The following is a 17,758-nucleotide window of genomic DNA, read 5'->3' as shown; positions in this document are numbered from 1 at the left end:
CTATGCTGGATGATTAACTGAACTCACAACAGTCTAAATTAACACAGCCAGTTCAATTGCCTGGTTTCTTTGTGTGGCTAGTAAGAAACAAGGAGAGAGGTTGCAATCTTCTTCAAAACACCAAAAACATTCGCTTTTTCATCCTTTAATTCTTAGCCCTATTAGATAAATAATTGTAGTATTAAACAGACTGGGCCCAAAGCACTGCTTATGCCATGCAGGAAGCAAACATTTGCCAAATGTAGCAATTTCTCTCTAAATCCTGCCTGAAACGAACAGCAATGCTATCGCTATCTGGGCAGCTTTCTGTCCTGTTTAGTGCACACTACAAATTACATTAGAGGTCTGGAAACAAAAGATAAGATAGATACGGGTGTAACCTCATATTTTGGAAAAGGTATGTGTCAACTGGATCTTCATTAGAACTCTAACAGGAACTTAACAAATCTAAGTTAATAAACTGTGGGCTGACTGAAAATCTAACCATGTATTCATGATCATGGGTTTGGGGGCACACACAAAGGAACAAATAGTTTTCTATCCCTCCCCCTCCCCACCCCGAACAGATGTTCCAAATGGGGAGATACATAGAAAAAGTTTCCTGGCAGCTTCTCTCTCTTCCAGAACTAGCAAACCATAAACCTGCTTATGCCCATGTCTGTTGTGAAGAAGTGTTTGAATACTACATCTATCAGAGTGCTACAACAACGTAAGAACAACATACCATACAGATCTGAAGAAGAAAGAGCTCAATGAAAAGAGAGTCTTGTTATGCCTATGCTCTGCTCCTCCCACACAATTCCCTTTCCATTGCTTCCATTCCTTTAGTGTATTTCCTTTCCTCACTGACCATCTTCTCTAACCCTTCCTCTACTGCTTCTTTTGATGTCCCTGGAACACCCATAACCAGATGTAATTAACTAACAGATATCCATAACCTCTGCAGCTCTTTTCATGAATTTACCAAGATAGATTTCTTCATCTGCAATGGTTTCTGAGCCACCCCCTGCTACAAAGGCCTCCTCTCTTAAACATCTGCATAGTGACTGGTGGTTTCTGAAACTCTCCTGTCCACTTCACATCTGACTACTTCCTCAGATGCTCTCCTCTGTTTGATCAATTCTTCTCTTCTCCTTTCCTTCACACACATGTCATCATCCACCTCTTAAACCAGCCTCTCTGAGAGAAACCTTTCAAATTCTGGCTCTTCCCTTCCTCACACAATACTCAAACACACTCTTCTACATTTCCTCTTAGATTTCAGCATCCATGCTGACAGCCTACCCAACTCTTTAGCCACATGTTTCCTCTTCTCACCATCAAAAGAAATATTCACCTGAGGTCTTAACCAAATGCTGCTCTAATTCATCTCTTCTCACATTCTCTCTCACTTTCAGCATTGCCTGTCTGGTCCCTGCTGTGTCTCTTGGGTCTTTCTCAGCTTCCTAGGTCCTCAGTGTGACAGGGGGCTGCTTCCAGCTCCTTCCCTCCCCGTTCTCACTGATTGATCTCTTTTACTCCCAACTCTCATTCAGTTTCCTAACTCCTTTATTTTCCCAGTTTTCTGTGGAGTTTTCCCCAGTCTTCCTACTCTCAATTCCCAAAGGACACTGCTGAACAGTGCTACCTCACTGCTCCTTTCAGTTCCCCCACAAATCTGGCAGGATCTGTCGTCTCTTTTTTTTTGCACTGAACTTCTCAGCTCACTGCAGCATGGTCTGCCCACACTTGCACAGCATCTAGCAAAGAAAAGTTCCAGTCCACAACCACCGTTTCTAAGAATTAAAAGTAAAATAACATTTATCATTCTTTAATGCTGTTCCTCTTCTCTCCCATCTTTCAAATTACAGTCTTAATCAGGACTTACAAATCATTTTACCATTCTTCAAATTAATAGAATGCTGTGCTTCCTGGTTCTCTGAGAATATTTCAGCACTTAATAGCCACATAATTAACCCTGGAAGTATGCAAGTGTTTTTACATATGCAGAAAAGCAAAGCATTGCTGAACCAAATTCAACTGCACTAATGTGTTTTTATTATTTAAATCACTAAAATAGTTGACTTAACAAATAAAAGAGTGACACTGTCACAAAACTTTTCTTTAATGTTGTACAAAAGATTATAGTCAAATGACCTCATCAATTATGATGAAGAGGGTTCTAGCTGAGCCTAACTTTTAAGCTATTTTCTAGACAAGCAAGGGTACAGTCATACATAATAGATACCATATTACCTCTTGACCAGAAACTGTAACATACTCTGCAGAAGGATTCTTAATCTGTTTACGAATTTCCAGCAGATGCAATTGGATTTTAGAAAGCACATCCAAGATCTCCTCCTTTTTCTTTCTGATGACTGGGAAGTCTGTAAGGTCCTTGAACAATTGGGTTTTATCTCCAGTCCTATCCATAAGAAGCATAAGATAAAGTAACAGTAAAACCAAAGATACGTTCCCAGATTCTACTGGCTGCATCCATATTTTTATTTGTTATTCTCATTTGTTTCAACACTAGTTTTATTCCCCTCTAAACACAGCTTTTCTCTTACTTGGTTATAGTATAGCACATTTTCCAAAATCTGCCATACACACTGCAGAAATAGAAAGGCACTTTGTATACAGACTCTAAGAGGCTACACCAAGATACCGCCCCCCTCAACGTATTCAAACCCAATCTGTTCCTGTTCCTTTCTACTCTATCACATCATGCTTGTTCTTCTATACCAAACCCTGCTGACTTGTTTTTTCTGTCGTCTCTGAATGTGCATTCTGCAGCTTTCTGTTTGTTCTCTCTCGGTCGAGCAGAGCAGCAAAAGGAAGCACAAGAAAGATCATTCCCTTCTGCCTCAATCTGTAATTCTGCAATGCAACTGATACCTCAACCTGGAACATCCCAAGTGCCAACAACATCTTTATCATGATTAAATGTGAAGCTCTAGATAATTTCTGCATAACATGAACACAGATTTTTTTACATATTTAGAATTTGGCCAAATTTGGGCAGATTTTCATGAGGATTACAAAGAAAAATCCCTTCCACAAGACCTTCATCAAAGCAGAATGTCATCAGAAGTTTCTCAGAGTAGCTTCCTTCTTTTCTCAAGAAAAGATTAACCAGAGCATTTTTTAATACATGCAAAACAATGCTCTTTTCTAGTCTCAGTGTCAGAAAATGACATAATTGTTTTGGCTGCACTATCTCAGCTCAGGATTGAAACCTGAAACAGACAATGCCATTCAAATGTTTAAAATTGGGAAGCTGAACAAGCTATTAAAAATATGGTTGTCATAAAAAACAACAAAAATTTAACTTATCCTAATAAGGATCAGGCAAACAATAAAAAGTAGTGCAGTCAGCCCTAAGTTAATTGGAATATACATTTGTATTTTAGAGCAAATACAAAAGTGTACGAGTTAATTACATAATTACCCTGATATCTAATATTTGGAGAGAAAGTAATTAGCAAATTGAAAGTAATAAAACATGGAAGTAATAAAAAGTCTAATATTCTACTTACTCTGCTACCCCTTTGCCTGAGAATGAAACTACAACTGGAGCCAGTGACCAGGCAGGTAACACAAAGCTGTGCTTTGATTCTGCATTACATGGACGTAGTTATTACATAAGTGAACAGTAAAGTTGCCATTTTAAAATACAATACTAATTTTTAGAAACAGTTTTGTGCTAATTAGACCTGTTTCCATGGGAATGCAAGGAAAAACAGATCGCTAGTAGCCAGCAGGTGACTGTGAAGACTGTCACTGCTATGTGATGCCTACCAAAAATCTAAAAGCTGACAGTTTTGAAAAAAAACCACAAGACCCAAAATCTCGAACTCTCCTAGAGCAGAGGGATACTTTTGAAAACCACTACAGGATTTTATCCACACCACATAATAAAATTAACACATGAAACAGTATACGTATGTGTGCGCAAGTGTGTGTGTGCATGTATGTATATGAGTAGCCATCATGATTTTGACGAAAGAAAGATTTTTGAGTACAAATAATATTGCCACACAAGTTTTCAGATATATAAAGGCCAAAAGGTAAGTTATTTTAGTCATCTTGTATAAATGCAAATGATATATATGCATTCTGCAGATCAATGATGGTATCTTCTACTTATACTATTGTATCTTATATTTGTATACTATTCTAGCCATCATCAACAGTGACAGAAAAACCCTATATTTTAAACCTACCTACAGTAAATCTGCTATAATTAAGATACAGTCTGTTTTGTCGTAACCTGCCACAACTATAATTGGATACCATGCATCAGTAGGAATCTCATAATCCCACCTGTCCAATGGGCATAGCAAATATTTCTACCCTTCTCAACTTCTAAATTTATACACCTTGCATCTGCCTCTAATTCAGAAGCAAATAAAGTAGTTCTAGGCTTTAATTCTTAAATTTCTTTAATTTTACATCTCAGCTGGAGAAAGAGAAAAGATTTTATAAATAAGTTGGATGTTTATTTTTAGTCTGTTTTAAAAGATCAAGACTATGCTGCCCCAATATAACTGCACATTAAACTATATACCATGTCTTTCATCAAGGAATCTGTAGGTATATCACAGTCAATTATATCTCATAATATTACACATGAGGAAACGTTCAAAGTCAAATGAAACTTGCTCATAGCAGGGAAGTTTAGGATGATCTGGATATAAAGCTGGATGATACTAATTTTCTGTTCAGAATGTCCTCTCAACATGTTGTGTAAACAAAAACTACACTGAAAGGAGACCAAAAACCTGCCAAGTCAAGTGCTCAGAAAGGTTGGCTGCGCAAGCCAGACAGACTGCCTCTGTGCCTAGCACTATGAGATAAACTTTTTTAGAAGATTTTATGCTGCTTTTTTTCTGAAAGACAGTGACTTTTACTGGCCACAAGGTATTCCTCCTAAATCCTGTCCCAAGAGGTTTTTACACATCCCTCCCTTACTGAACTCATGTTCTTGCTTTACTATTCTGCATCTTAAGCCTCCTGACTTCTTCATGTGTTTAAAACTAGGATCTAGGGGTAACAATGGAGGCAGCAGTTCTTCAGAAGAAACAGTACACAACAAATTATTTAAAGATACTGTCTGTTATAATGCATATTCATTCCAATTTAGCATCTTCTTCGTCTACCATTTTTTTTCATGGACCAACAAAGGACAGGATTAAGACAAAAAAGGGCAGACAATTTCCACACTTTCAGCTTACCTCTCCCAGACTGCAGGAAGGCAATTGCAGGAAAAAGCCTGATCACACCCAGAGCCTGAGGTAGGTGCTCATTTAGTCATCCTCTAGAAGGAGCCCACAAACAGGGCACTAACCCCTGTTCATGTTCTGAGGGCATACAAATCGCACAGGCTACATGGAATCTTCAGAGCTATTAAACTTCATATTCTGTGTCATTAGTGAGCATGTAAAGAGATTTTTTAAAAAGGAGGGGGGGGCACTCTAAGCTTTGATGAATTTTCCCCAAAAGAGTAAAAGGCATACTCCTGACAGCAGAGCAGCCACTCTGCTAAAGGTCAAGTCTCTCTTCAAAAGGCATAGCTCCTCTATTTAAAAAAATAATTTAAAAGTTGTTAAACAAATTAACATGAGCAAAACATATTTTGCTCTAAATTCATTCCTCAAAACAGCCGAAAAACTTTCAAAAAATTATTCAGCCTGAAGCAGACACCCACTAGGCAAAATACTTGCTCACTTAGTTTAACTTTAAAAAAAGAATATAAGCTGTAGAAAAACAACAACCTCTGCTTTAACTATAAGCAACCTTATATTTATAAATATAAAATGAAAAATATAAAACTAAGGTATATTAAAACAAGATGCATCGTTTGCGTAACTGAATACATTTAGTCAGAAAGCCTATGAGGCACAGAAGATTCATCTATTTTCTCTACTTACTTGGCTGCTTCTTCATTAAGGATTTTTAAATAATGTTTTACTGGGGAGAGAAGTTCTGGGATTTCCAACAGTGCATTTTGTAGCAGAGGAGTTTTCACATGAGACTGTATGACTGGAACAAGAGCTTGAATTTCCAAGTCCAGACGAGACAGGGTGCTGACTATCAAGAAAAACTCTTGGGTTGAGCACTGAGAAGGGAAGCAATGTATAAATCATTACAATGTATTACATTTCCATTAAATCCTACAGGTTTTTCTGCTTTTTGAAAATGAGACAAAATACACTTAAAATGTATGGACTGTAACACAACTGCATAATCTTATCATATTCACAAAGTTAATAAACCACACTAATTGTTTTAACCATTGTCATTAGGAATCAATTGAGAGCTAATCTCTATTATTCCTGTTGCTGGATGGAGATGCGTAACATATATACAGTAGACAAATAGCAGAAAAATGGGCTAATAACATGAAAACAGCAAAAAAGCAGGTTGAGTAATTTGATGAGTACCACAACTTGTCCATACGGGCTTGTGCATCTATGTGTTGTTACCTGAATCCCCAGGCTGCTGCTTTGGCAAGAGAGGGTTTGGGAAGACAAGGTCAGGCACAGAGAGGGAGAGGAACAAGAACAAGAACCAGGGAAGGAAAAGGGAAAAGGGAAAAGGGAAAAGGGAAAAGGGAAAAGGGAAAAGGGAAAAGGGAAAAGGGAAAAGGGAAAAGGGAAAAGGGAAAAGGGAAAAGGGAAAAGGGAAAAGGGAAAAGGGAAAAGGGAAAAGGGAAAAGGGAAAAGGGAAAAGGGAAAAGGGAAAAGGGAAAGAAAAGAACCCGCAGAAAGAGAAAACCAGCAGTCACAGCTTAAAGTGCTTGTAGCTACTGCTAGCTTCAGCCTCTGGCTGGTTACTTCCAGGTCTATGTGATGAGAAGACAAAGAACACACTAACCAGGTCTTTGACTTTCATCCTTTCCTCACTACAGAGTTATGAACGAGATTTTTCTATCTCGTTCAGGCAGCCAGCCAGGATATCATCAAAAGGGACTCTCCCAGACTGGACACAGTAGCGCACAGTGCTTTCAGAGCTTGCTTCATGATGAGCTTCACAGAGTAGGAGCATATTGGTTCCCTTAAAGCAGTTTCTCAGCAAAAGCAGTGACTCGTAAAAGAGAAACTCTTCTCTCTTTCTTTTTTAACCATTAATTTACTTCTGATGTGGCTCAAATATTTTGCTGTTACATTCTAGATGTTCTTCAGCATCAGCAAATGAGCTACCTTTAGCTCATTTTGAAGAATTAGCGGTCAGGGTCAGGATTTTTGCAAGCAGTTAACAACTCTAACAAAACAATACACCTCCTGCCACACTCCTAAGCCCCCCCACTCAGTTGTCCCATTCAACTCGCAGTTACTTAAGGTACTCATGCCCCACCTATAAATTAGATAATACTGATTCTGAAATGGTCTTCACAGAAGTAAGTCTGCATTTGTGCCACACCATATTTGCATACCGAACGGAAATCCAGCCCCTATGAGACACTTAATGCCTTCAAACCCTGCTGAATTCAGTGGCACTCCAGGACATTTCCATTTCAGAAGGTTTGAAAAAAGTTGTTCATAAATAATTATGCTGATATTTTTTCATATTTTACTGATCTGTAGAAACCTTCCTTCTTCAGTCTTGTGAACTTCTCCCACCAGTCAACTGACAACACTGAAAAAACAGTTTATTTTCCTCACCTGAGCATGCAAGGAAGGGGATAGGATATACTGAATGCTTCTACTATAATATTATTTGTATGGCACATTTGTTGACTCCTTCTCTTCCTACATTTTTTCTCTCTCCTGCCCAGGCAACATACAGTCTAGAATTTAATTTCTGGTCCGTATTTTGTGGTGATCAGCACAACACTGATTACAGAACAGAACAGGTAGGCTTCAGTGAATCACTATTTCATAAAACACATCTACATTTTTATTTTGTCATCCCTTCTCTTTCAATTTCTCCCCAGAGGTAGGCTTTTGTTTCTCTTTCCTTTCCACACCCTCATGCAAGAACTAAGACAATTAGCTCATCTATTACGCTGTAGTTATTTCTCCCAAATAACTTCTGTACCCAAACACAGAACCAAGTATTAACAAAGATGCTGGGCTGAAAAGGAACATTTTCTCTCCCTCCCCACATATGTAAACCCTAAAATAAGTTTGCTTTGTAATGCCTACTAGCCCTTCAGAACATGAAGGCCGTCTAAACACAACCTTCTGAAAGCCATAAAAAATAAATTAAGGTACACTCCAGTTACAGCCTTAGCCCTCTTCTCATTAAATACGTGTCACTACTGTGACCAGTGATGGAAGAGTGGCCCTCATGCTGTCTAAATACAGAATAAAGATACATATAAGCCTGCAGCTTTGGCAATCTACTACAGACACCGGAAGTTGTAAGTGACTGACAACAATAAGGCTAGAAATAATATAATTTATAAGGTTAATTGCTATGTTCGCTGATTTGCTTTATCATAAAGACTATATTAAACAAAAATCAAAGAAAAATCATTCCTGGCCATTTAAAATGTATTCAATTGCGTAAGTAAGTAAATGTAACCGAAGTTATCATAAAGCCAGTATCTGTTAGATACTCTCCAACTAACCCAAAGCATGGCTGTGTGCTGAAGAACTGTCATACCGAACAGGCAAGGCTGGTAGATAGTTGATTAAAGGAATATGCAATTTAACCATGATATTTCATGACATTCAGGAAGGCCAGAGAGTTTACATTCTGAATGTTTCTGGAAAACCTAAGTTCATCTTTGTTTCAGATCCATGGAAATTAGGGATAGAAGAGACCCATTAGGTGGTTTCCCTGCAACTGCTCAATTTTTCTGCATGAGTTTTCATTTCGTCTACGGTTGTGCCCTTATATTCCAAGAAACTATGTGCTTACCACTTCCTTTCAGAAACTAATCCATAAAGCAGTAAGTATCGTCATGTAAAAGTTTTATCCAATAGCCTAAATTTCCCTTCCATTAAATTAATCCCAATATCTCTGGTTTCACTCTTTTGTATTACACTACTCACTCCCTCTTTGCTGTTAACACCCTTCAAGTATCTCTAAACCTTCTGTTCTCCTTTAATTATCAATTTAACCAAACTATAGTCTTTTCATCTTTCTTCATAAACAATCCATTATTCAGCCTCATGAAAACTTTGGTTCTCTCCCCTGCACTCACTGCAATATTTCTGATAATCTTTCTGATAATCTGGAACTTACTTATTCTATCTTGTAAAAGCCCTGATAACAAAATAAAACAAAATAATAAAGCAGTAAATCTGTCAATGGCATTTGAAGTCAAAGCACAAAGGAAAGGTTTGAAAGACTCAACAAATAAGAAATCCAGGCTTGGACTCAAGGTCAAAGTAAAATACAGTATGACTGACTGCATAATCATCATCAACATTGATGCAGATAAAGGATAAAATTCTGCAGAACTTCCCTTGACCACAAAACGTACTCAAGGAGGCAAAGGCTGAAGCCCTGCCACATGAAATTGCAAAGCAGGTCCCTGACAGACAGCATTAAGTGATTCATAGGAGAACAATGTCCAGAAAAGAAGAATAAGCAAATATGGACAGTAAGAAATACATTAATTGAACTGATTTTTTGGTTAAATTGTACTTTAAAAAAAGAAACCAAATGGGGACTTATTTAGTACACTATCTATAGTGGGTCGGAAAAGATTTTAAGAATACAAAAAAAAACACCTGCCTGAGGTGCTCTTCAATAAGGGTGGTGAGACTGGTGAAGGTGAGGCTTCAAGAAAGGGAGGAAGCTAGATTTCAAGGCAGTGTTACCTATAAAAGAATCAGCGTGAAAAAAACCCCAAACTTGTCATGTACAAAAGACACCGTAAACAACCCTGAAAGTTATCATGAGATTTCTCAAAGGATGCTTAATGAACATGCCGAAGCTTCTCACAGCAACTCTGATAGCCTACACGCGGTAACAGTCATCTAGTAAGTTAAAACCTATTTGATTCCACTGTGAGCTACAGTCTACAGTACCTTTGGAGAATGGGAAATGCAGCATGCTTTACTGCATACAGTTTTGTTAAACACAACATTCCCAAGAAAGAGGGTGAACATACCCCTTTTGTGCTTATTCAGAGTATTACTGTTTCCCCTGGCTTGATTTTAGTAACACTGCAGGACTTTGCATCTAAAATTTAATGGCTCCACTGCAGAAATTATTTACCAAGCAAACAGATAACTTGGAACAGATGCATAGAAATAACTCCGAAAAGCTGGGCTCCATTAAAGTGGGACTGATTCCATTTAAAACCTAAGTAACCTTACAAAAGATACATAACTGTTATAAATTAGAAGCTTTTAAAATACAGTAAAAATGGTTTACATAAAGCAGGATTAACAGTCTTGCATTCAGGGAAGATTCTCACAAGCTTATTCAATGCTATTTTTGAAGTCTAATTTTGAAATGCTGTCAATGATAGCTACAGCTTCTCTGGCACTAGAAAAATAACCTCAGAGTTGACAGTGATGCCAAACAATAGTTTCAACCGGCAGTTTATCAAACAGTACTGAAAATGGTATGGCTGCCTCTGAGAAGAATGCACAAAAGATGCACAGCAGTATGCTAGGTCTAACACCCTTTCAACAACAACACTGAAAGCAATTTAGCCTTGTTTGCATTAGTGAAATTGTTTCCAACAGATCTAAAAGGGAGCCACAGACCCACAGCTGACAGCCACTGACCACTCCAAGTTAAAAGCATTTCAAATAAAAAAATGGAAGCTGAAATGCAGCATACATTTATCACTCATTTCAAACTGTAATAACTACCTTTACATTTCTAGTATAGTGAGCATACTGGTTTTGGTTTAGGAAGAATGAGGTATTTCATTTTAAAGTTACTATGTCCCCTTGTTATGACACTATTTACATTAATCAGCTTAATGGGGAACAATTTGCTCAAATCAGCATTTAGTATTGGAAATTGAAAAGTATCTGCGATGCAAATTCTTTAGAAGATTAAAAGTATAGCATATGCAAGATGTTCATACTGCTATCATAGAATGAAAAATGCAAAAAAAAATTAAGATATGTGTTAGCTGAAGTCAATAATATATTATGCTATGGGGAAAATTTATTTTTAACATTCTATTCAAACAGTAGCTAATTTCCTGAGCATATATAACAGGTATTGATTTCATAAGAGAAAAAAAATCAGAAATACAACATTTTTCTCTGAATCTTCTGAAAATCACACCATCTTCAATGAATTATCAAACGTACCTTCTAGGGAAGGGCACATTTTCAGCATCATTCTGGCTGACAAGCTTATGTGAAAAATTTTAAACACTTAGCACAAAGCTGAGTAGCACCCTTCTCCTCTGAGGAGTCTAGCATGACAGTGAAGTAGTGAAGTGTTCACCGGAAAACTGCCTGCTCTATTTTGCACAGGTGAGCAGCCTGGTAAGTGGGCAGCAAAGTTTTAGAGACTGATTCAGAACTGAACAGGTTTTCCCAACTGCAGCAACTCACAAGGAACTCCGAACAAGGGAGAGCCTATGGCTGAAGTCAGGAGCAGAACAAACTGAAATGATATTTTACTACATGCCCTGGTAAGGTCTGATTATTGACCGCACTCCTTGTGCAGGAGTTCAGTGAACCAGCTTCACTTTAATGTGTTCTATAAATTCAATTACCATTTGTTATGATGATTCCTGTCCACTTTGGTGACTGAGCTTTAGTCAAAAAAAAAATGTTTATTGAGCAAAGGCTACAAATAAGATAAACATTCATGGATCAAGCCTGTACAAATATTTATCTTCTGAAACACACTGCATGAAACCAGCAAGCAACATCAGGATGGCCCTGTAGGACACATTTCTAAAAGTAGTGATGGCATGTTTACTCTGTACAGGTTTTTAGACCCACTCAAGCATAGGTCTCTGACTGCTCTCTTGCCATTCATTCTGTGCACTCCAAGGCAAGGCTAAGCAGTCATCACTAACTGAGACAAAAAAAGTAGGGTCCTGCCATTCATATTTCCACTGTCCTGAGATGCAGACTACAAAAGGAAATGCATGTGGCCTACATTTTGTTCTATTATTTGGTGGCTCTCTCCAGGGGCTAGAGGGCATGGCTGAACTGGTTATGGAAAACATTAAGCCAATGTGTCTTCCAGCAAGATCTAATTCTGTGTCAGCTCTAGGCACTATTTAGACAAAACTCTTGACAATTCCCTGTCTTCAGTTTCCTTTTGAAGTCAACTTCTGAATGCTACCAAGAAGTCTTCAAACAGTCCATCTCCAGGCATCCTTCTCTTGCCATAGAGAAGGGTGAGGCTATTCTGCTGTTGACAGCGCTTCTGCCTGGCAAGATATCAGGTACTGGAGCTGCAGGAACTGAGAAGAACAACCAGCCCTTGTATTAGTTCCACTCCCCATAGCAACAGTAACATTGCTGTTGTCTCCTTAACCATTCCCATATTCCTTTTCCAGGCTGGGGCAAACTCAGAGCTGGTAATATGACCTCCAAGGTAATACCTAATTCCCACTACAAGAATGCTGTTCTAATTCCAGATTGCTCATATCTGGGGGTAGATCAGCAATGGTTTTTGGTGGTTTGGGTTTGGGGTAATGGGAACTTGTGGAGGGCCAGATTAACAATTGCCAATTTGAATGATGCTACCAGATAAGAATCACTGTCAGACTTATTAAAAAAATTAACAGTCAGACCAGGAAAATATACAGTGATGTTATTTACCAGAAGAGCTCCCATAAGGATGCTTTGCCTTGCAAAGTCAGTTCCAAAACAGAGCATTGTTTTGCCTTAATTTTTTTTCTTCTGTCTCCTCTAGTGGTTACTGGTGCAAAATGCATTGCACAATAAAAGTCCTGCAGTGGCTGATCTGAATGAAAGAGGTTTGGAACAACCGAGACAATCCAGCCACCTCTGTACGCTTCAGAGGTCTCCCTTTGTGAAACATACCGCCTCAAATACTAAGGTCACTGAAGTCTAAAGGGCCTGAAGGATGAAATACTTGTCACGTTCACCTATTTTTCCTGCAGTTGACACTGAATTAACAAGCCTACATTACAGCATGTTCCTTTAGTTAAGCCAGCAGTGCGCTCAACTCAGAGTTTTGGAACCTTTAGTGGGAATGAAATTGCAGGGAACCTCATTTTGAGCATGTGGGAGATGGACATCTGGAATTAACAGAACTGGAAAGGCTCCTAGTGGGAACTGAAATGGCAGCATTTACTGGATATTCTAAAAAAACAAATATTCATGAAAATCAGTTACTCCGTGTTCTTGAATATGTATCTGCTTTGCAGGGACCTTTCTTCAGGCTCCATATTCACTGTCTGTCTAGACTGCAGAATCTGTTTCCCAGAGTCTGCTTTTGATTCTTTATTCAAAACAGACCCTGTCTTTCAGGGACACTGTCATCTCCTGGAAATCCTAAAGATCTTCAGTGCTTTGGGCACTCTCCACAGAGTTCTGCAATGGATGACAAACTAGATTTTTACCAAGGGAAGCTAATTCATCAAAGGAAAAGTGTGTGCTTGGAGTTTTTCCCCCCATTTTACCCTTCTTAAGGATTCTGCTGGAGCACTTCTCTCCTGCAACTTCTTTCCAACATCTGATTCACTAAACACGTATCTTCATGCTACAGTGGCTGTTGTTAAGGCAAACTACATTGTCACCTCATTCCAAAAATCACATGAAAATCCAGGACCTCTGAATGGTTCCACCTAAATGCCAGCTTTAAAGCTGAGAAGGGTAAGCAGCCCTACAACTGAAGAAACAGACACAGACTAGTACAAAAAAAAAAAAAAGGCAGCACAGGATAGCAGTGGAGGATTGCCAGGATGTTGTGAAATGCAGATGTACCCCGACAAACCTTATTACATATCACTCAACCTGACATGAGTTAAACCATTAAAAAGTGAATTATCTAATTCCTGGACAGTTGTTTGGAAAGAACAATTGTATAATGCGGATACAGTACATTTTAGGGATGGGGAAGTTGGTGCACATTCCTTTTTATGAACTTAATTATGGCTGGACCTCTGTATCCATTCATTGAAATATATGAGTCTTCCCATGTGCCTAACGCTGCAAAACATTAGGGCTTTACAAATTATACAAGAACTGAGTTTCAGATTTTCAGAGAGAGGAAACCTTTGTGCTGTACCATCCAAAGAAATTACAAATTTGCTCTCCTTCTACCCACCTATTCCTTTATCTAAAACAAACTGTCAAAACCTCTAAATGTAACAGTAAAATAAAAGAACATGAAGTACTGCACAGGTGCTATTAGCACATTTATCTGCTTCAACTAAGAATCGTCAGTGTCTCATTACAAGTAATTCTTATTAAAATGTGCAAGTGAGATCCAAGTTACAGAATTTATAAACAAATTAACATTCATTTGAAAACAGCTAACTACAGCCAAGTGGTTTCACTTGCAAGTGTGATTTTAGATAAGCATACAGAATGCAATGCTTTGTTCTAAAGGGAAATAATTTATGGCACAAGGACTTATTGCACCATCCCATTTCACTGAGTCCAGCCACTAAATCATGAGTACCATAGATGTTTTTTCTGTTAGCATTAGCAATACAATGTATGTATTCTAGAACCTTACTCAGACATTTCTTCTATCAGCATATCACTGACAACAAATAAGATTCTACCATAAGGCAAAATAATTTTTATAAACTTGCATCCCTTTATTATGTCAGCCTCAATCTTGCTAAGAAGAAAATATTTTTAAACAAACATGCAAAAACTATGGAAGGACATTAAGATATAATGACACCATTTAGAAAATAAAAAGTTAGGGTAATTATGGGTATACCTTTTTGTGAAAAACACTGCAGAGGCCTCTCTCTATATCTGGCAGCTTACAAAGAAGATTTCGAATCTGACCAAACACACTGGATTCTGACAGTAGAATTTCAGACACAGCATCAAGCCGGGCATTTATTTCACTGTAAAAGAATAATCATAAGATCAATAAATAAAACTTGTGTTTCTCTGAGGGAAAGGCATATAGCTAGTGAGCTTTTTCCTTTGGTTTGTTTTGGTTTTCTTGTGGGTTTTTTTTTTTAAACTTTGACTAAGGCCACATTCTCATGACCAGGTAAGTAGAAGAATTAAGAAATGCAGAGGATCTTGGGCTTTCATTCAAGATGCAGACAAGATCCTGGATATACACTCATTATCCCTTCTCTATGCTCAAAACAGCCAAATAAACACTTCAGTGCCCATGTCTACATGTTAGTCTAGTAGTACAGAATATGAGCAACACTGAATCCTGACTATCCAACCCTAAATTTGCAGACAGGTACCTGGGGGAGGGGCAGGGGGAGTTTACATTTGAACTCTATGTAGCATACTTTATTCCAATGGGGTACAAATACTGGTTACCATTTTGTCCCTTTACTTTTGACCCAGACCAGCAATTGGTAATTACATTAATCAGAACCATGTTGGGGTTTGGGCGGCTTTTTTTTTTTCAAAACCTGTAACATTAATCTCCATATTTCAGGACCGAAGTCAATCAATGAAGAAACACTTTTTATGTGAAGAAACAATTCTATAGTTATTTGCACCTTCCCTACAATAATATTCTTACAGCCACTGTCAGAAAGGAGCTTTAAAATGGACAACCTACTGTCAAGGTTCACCTTGATTTACACTGCTGCTAATGGCACAGCTACAACTTCCAATATATCCATGAACTGGCTGTAGATTGCAGAGCTAAGGTAAACTCAATTTCTGCTTTTTGTGCAACCAAATTGCCTCAATGTTGCCTCCTATGAAAAGACTGAGATTAGGTATACATGGGTGCATCCAAAACGTACAGATTAGGAGTTTATCTGTGGGAGCTAGTGAATCAAAGCACCATCAGTGCATGCAGCCCAAAGGAAATAGAGCAAAAGGTAGCGAGCTCACTGTAAGACAGCAGTGAAAGAGATGTGACAAAGCTGAATAGCACAATTCCTCTGAATGTAGCTTTTCCATGTTCAGGCTTTATCTCTGAGGTAACTGTGTGCACTACAAAATAGAGTCAAATAGGTGAAAGCTGTGGTAAGATTTGCTGAGGTTTCACAACGAAAACATCTGCTCCAGATCATATGTTTCCCCAGAGTCCCCCACCAATGTGCTGCTGGGCACACTCTGCAGGTACCAGCGCGCTGGAAGGCTTTAGCTGGCATTCGGAAAGTTTCTGGCAAGTAAGGCTGAAACTGAAACATGATGTTCCAAGCAACTTTAAAAATCCTCAAGACATCCCAGTGCTTATTTTAAAATCCTTGTGTTTTCTCCCAGAATGACAACTGAGCCTTATTACAACATTCTCCTCCTGAGGCAAGAAAGTTAAAAAATCCCCACGCTGCTGTGTGTGAGTCCGTCTGCCCTTGCAGGCTAAGAAGAAAGCAGTCTTTTGATACCCACACTTCTTATACCAGCCAAGTGTGTGCAGGGCAAATACGGCCCAGACAACGTTTGTTCTCACAGACCAGTGAGATGCTTAGAGCTCAGCCAGCACAGAGGGATAAAAAGTAAGGATGCAACCAAAATCTAAGATTTCGGAGAAGACTGTCTGTCTTGCCCATGGCTTTTATTGCGGAACTGCCATGCCACTTGCCACTGTAGCTGGCTAGTGGATAGTATGATAGTATGGATAGATGTGGCTCATGGATAGTATTTGTGAGGAATATCCATGAGGAATACTATCCATGAGGGAATCAACGAAATTAAGGAGCTCCACAGCTTGCAGACATTACAACAGACTGGCAGTCAGAGGCCTCTGGCCCTGAAGACAGCTAAATCTGAAAGTCCTTGAAATTTTATTACACAGCATGTGAAGGGGAGAACATCATGACTGGATGTGCACTTGGATACACATAAATCTAACAGCATTTAAGTGCCAGGTTTTTTTCAGTGACATACTGCTTTATACTAAAACAGTAAAACCATCCCCTCATCTGTCAGAAATGACACATATTCATTCCCAGAGCAGCCTTGCTATACAACACGAGGATTTGCAGTGCCCCACCTACCACCATCTAACTGGAGCACAGTTAGATGCACTCTTCCACAGCCACCGTATGAACTGGCAACAGACTCTCTGTTGTCTTGACCCTGGGCACCTTGGGAAATCACTCTGTTATCTCTGAACGGGACAGCAGACTCTCCGATCACACCACAGGACCCAATATACTCCACTGTCCTAAAAGACTGCTTTTTCCTAGCCCTGAGGAAGACAGAAATGTCAGACTTTGTAGGCTCTGCTTAGCAGCCCTGTTGCAGGTCACGAGAATACCTTCTTCCCCACCACCGTTCCACGCCTCCAGCAATGCCAAATACACAAAATTAAACACTTCTCCCACTCCTCTGGGCAGTCAGGCAACCTGCAAGCAACAGCAGCAGACAGCAAGTACTGTCAGTGCAACTGCTCAGACCTATAGTGGCTGTTGTCAGCACAGAACACATCCAAGCTTTAAATCCGATCCTTAAGAGCCACAATCACGTATCTGGTGCAGACTGGCAGGGTTACTATGTTATGCAACCAAATAACCAAAGAGCAAGCTGTTGGCATCCACAGAGCGTATTCAAGACAGCAGAGATTTAAGCTTTGTACATCAATTAGTGAGGCGCTCTAAACTACAGCTGGATAATGGAAAGGAAATTGAGAAGCGTTATATCAGTGATAAAGTAATAAAATACCCCAAGTATGCATCGCTGAAGCTAGCAAAACAGTTACACTGAAATTCTGAAAGGTCAGTATCATCAGCCACAATTACATTTTCATGTAG

General features: G+C 38.9%; 1 protein-coding gene across 2 annotated transcripts in view; it reads right to left on the bottom strand.

Moving 5' to 3' along the window:
• The window catches only part of MSH3 (mutS homolog 3), a 121,713-nt gene that overhangs the window by 40,594 nt on the left and 63,361 nt on the right, over nt 1-17,758 (bottom strand). For both annotated transcript variants that reach the window (XM_072860663.1, XM_072860662.1), the window contains exons 13-15: nt 14,794-14,926; nt 5,913-6,100; nt 2,236-2,404 (exon numbers count right to left, since the gene is read on the bottom strand). In XM_072860663.1, the coding sequence (XP_072716764.1) occupies nt 2,236-2,404; nt 5,913-6,100; nt 14,794-14,926 (490 nt within the window). The remainder of the gene's footprint in view (nt 1-2,235; nt 2,405-5,912; nt 6,101-14,793; nt 14,927-17,758) is intronic.

Source organism: Ciconia boyciana, chromosome 4, assembly GCF_034638445.1.
Source record: "Ciconia boyciana chromosome 4, ASM3463844v1, whole genome shotgun sequence".
Classification (NCBI taxonomy): Eukaryota; Metazoa; Chordata; class Aves; order Ciconiiformes; family Ciconiidae; genus Ciconia; species Ciconia boyciana.
The sequence above is the reverse complement of the archived record's forward strand: the minus strand, read 5'-3'. Positions and strand labels throughout refer to the sequence as shown.